Source organism: Alligator sinensis, unplaced genomic scaffold, assembly GCF_000455745.1.
Source record: "Alligator sinensis unplaced genomic scaffold, ASM45574v1 scaffold128_1, whole genome shotgun sequence".
Taxonomy (NCBI): Eukaryota; Metazoa; Chordata; order Crocodylia; family Alligatoridae; genus Alligator; species Alligator sinensis.
In genome coordinates this window covers 71,518-74,581 of record NW_005842968.1, presented here as the reverse complement: position 1 = coordinate 74,581, position 3,064 = coordinate 71,518, and the positions used below count along the sequence as shown (strand labels likewise).

At 60.7% G+C, this 3,064-nt stretch overlaps 1 protein-coding gene across 1 annotated transcript; it reads left to right on the top strand.

Annotated features, from left to right (window-relative positions):
- PSMB5 (proteasome subunit beta 5) lies at nucleotides 1–2,393 on the top strand (the record flags this gene model as incomplete). The annotated part of the gene is made up of 3 exons (XM_025192806.1): nucleotides 1–144; nucleotides 798–1,104; nucleotides 1,814–2,393. Coding segments are annotated over 3 exons (750 nt in total), but the record flags the coding sequence as incomplete, so codon positions are not given.
- Between the last annotated feature and the right edge of the window lie 671 nt (nucleotides 2,394–3,064).

Sequence of the window (3,064 nt, the reverse complement as noted above, 5' to 3'; positions counted from 1 at the left end):
CTCGGCGGCGCCTGCGAGCTCCATGTACCGGCGCCCCGGGAGCCCCTGGGCCCGCCCGGCCTGGCCGCCGCCGCCTGCGGGGCCCCTGCCGCGGAAGATGCCGGGATCGAGCTGCTCCACGGGACCACCACGCTGGGCTTCAAGGTGGGGGAGGGGAGAGCCCCGCCCACGGGGAGCAGGGTCATGGGGGAGCCCCTCAGGCACTCAGTGGGGCAGGACAGGACTGAGGGGTGGGCAGCCGTCTTGGCCCCGACCTGTTGGCTGAGGTTGGCGTCACTCACGCCTCAGCCTGGGCATCCGTCTTGGCCCCGGTCCACTGGTCTGTCCCGTTGGCTGAGGCTGGCATCACTACTAAGTGGCGTGAGGAGCCACCTTGACTTGGCAATGCCTGGGCCCTCTTATTGGCCACAGTTGGTGTCTGACAGGCTTGGGCAGCCGTCTTGGCCCTGTGTCCATTGGCTGAGGTTGGCATCTCTCACGTTCTGGGTGGCCACGCTGGGTAACATCTTTTGGCATTGCAGCCGTCTTGCGTGCCGTCCATTGTTGCGTCTGACTGGCTGAGGTCGGTCTCTCGCACAGGTGGTGGGAAGCCATTGTGGGTGGCATCCCTTAGCTTCCCAGACTGGGAAGAGATGCCACCTTGAGCTGGCATCTGCGGGCCTGCCCATTAGCCGAAATTGGTGTCACAAGCCTGAGCAGCCATCTTGGCTCAGGGTCCGTTGGCTGACCACGTGGTTGAGGCTGCTGCCTCTTGCTTGGCGTGGGTGGCCTCTGACATGACCTCTGTTCCCTTCCAGTTCCAGCATGGCGTGGTGGTGGCCGTGGATTCGCGGGCCACAGCTGGCTCATATGTGGCCTCACAAACGGTGAAGAAAGTGATCGAGATCAATGCATACCTGCTGGGCACCATGGCAGGTGGCGCGGCTGACTGCAGCTTCTGGGAGCGCCTGTTGGCCCGGCAGTGCCGCATCTATGAGCTCCGCAACAAGGAGCGCATCTCCGTGGCAGCTGCCTCCAAGCTGCTGGCCAACATGGTCTACCAGTACAAGGGCATGGGGCTCAGTATGGGCACCATGATCTGTGGCTGGGACAAGCGGGGGCCAGGTAGGTGACTCCTCCTCACCCCATTCTACCCCCGGGGCCAAAACCCTCTCATGCACAACGTAGGAAGCAAAGCATATGTCACACAATCTTTACTTGGGCAGACCACCCTGATGGGTGATGGCTTCTTTCCCCTTTCCAATATAGCTGCGGCCCCCCCTACTTTTCCCTCATCAAACATGGGCCCATTAGTCCCAATGGCACAGAAGCCAAGTGGTTCCACGTGCTCCCATCACTAAATAGGGCAAATGACCCTTGTGTATCTGATTGAAAGTGAATCCATCTCCAAGATGGCAGCTGTGGTCCATGAGTCATGCTCTGCCCTCACTTAACATGGTAGCCAGGCTTCAGCCATCTGATAAGGGGTTAAACCTGACTGCCCTCCCCAAAATGGCTGATGCTAGGTATCCATTTGGTGGGGATTCTCACCCAACCTGGTAGCCAGCCACTATACAGTGAATGGGCCAAACCATTCACTCCTCCTGGCACCTCCAAATTCACCCCTTCCTTGCCACCCCCGGCTCTGGTGCTCCCATATTCACCCTCACTTCCCACCTTTCTCCCTGATGCCCCAGGTCCTCAGGGGTGATCTCCCCCCTGGTGAGATGAGAGGGCCTGCCACTGGACACCTATCTGTGGAAAGCAAGAGGGCCCACGGGGATATGGGGGCATCCAGGGCAATGACGCCCCTGCTCTGTTACCACTCCCGCAGGCCTCTACTATGTAGACAGCGAGGGGAACCGCATCTCAGGCACAGCCTTCTCTGTCGGCTCGGGCTCGGTGTATGCCTATGGGGTGATGGACCGTGGCTATGCTCCCGACATGACGGTGGAGGAGGCCTACAACCTGGCCCGGCGCGCCATCTACCAGGCCACGTACCGTGATGCCTACTCTGGGGGCGTAGTCAACCTCTACCACGTGCGCCAGGATGGCTGGGTCCGTGTCTCCAGCGACAACGTGGCTGACCTGCACGACCAATATCAGGGTGCCACAGAGGGCACGCCTCCCTGAGGGCACAGACTGTGGGCGTGGCTTATCCAAGACGGGGAGTGGCATTGGTGTGGAAGTGGGTGTGGTTTAACTGGTGACAGGAATGGCGTGGGGTATGGATGAGATTAAGTGACATGTATTGGCTACAAGGGTGGGACATTAGGGCTACTAGGATAATGCCTCACCCACTAGGGGAAGGCCTGGGGCTACAGATGGGTAGGGGGTGCTATGGAGTGGGAGGGGGCAGCCTGCTGTGGCGCCACTGGTTACATGGGGGGTTACATATAAATCTTGTCTCCTTATTTCTGGTTGTGCCCTGTCTTTCATGAGGGAGCTGTGGGGGGCCATAGGGCAACGGTGCAGGCAGAAGTTGCCCCTCCTGCTGCAGCCCCAACAGGAGGCACGGTGGGTCCATGGGACAAGAGTGAGTGCTGGCCACAGAGCACAGTTCCTGGCTGCAGATGCACTGTGCCGGTTGGCGGGTGTTGGCTAAGGGGCTTCCCTCATTCCCACCCTACAGGCCCCTCCAACCTGTGCAACTCTGGTGTCTCCCAGCTGCCTGCAGAGTACCAGTGGAGCAGCAGGGTTTAGCTTTTCCCCTCCGTCTTGCTTGCGTGGGGTTGGCTAGGGGCTTGCGCCTGATGCAGAATAGCCCTGGTCTCTCCCTGGGTCCCATTGACCACTCGTGGTGGGACAAAGGGCCAGTGTGTGGGGTCTGAGCAGGGGTGTGTGGAGGGGATTGGGGCCTTGGCCAGGAGGAGGGGCAGGGGCAGGTCTGGGTGTGCATCTGGGGTGGGGGCAGGCCTTGGAGGGGTGTACTGGGGGCTGGGGTAGGCCTTGGCAGGCAGGCCATGGCATTGATCTGGTGCAAGGGGAGCAGAGACCTTGGCGGTATCTGAAGATAGAGGGGGTTCTGGGGCCAGACTTCGGAGGGGGCTGTGGGAGCTGGGGCTAGATTGGGGGGTGTTGGTGA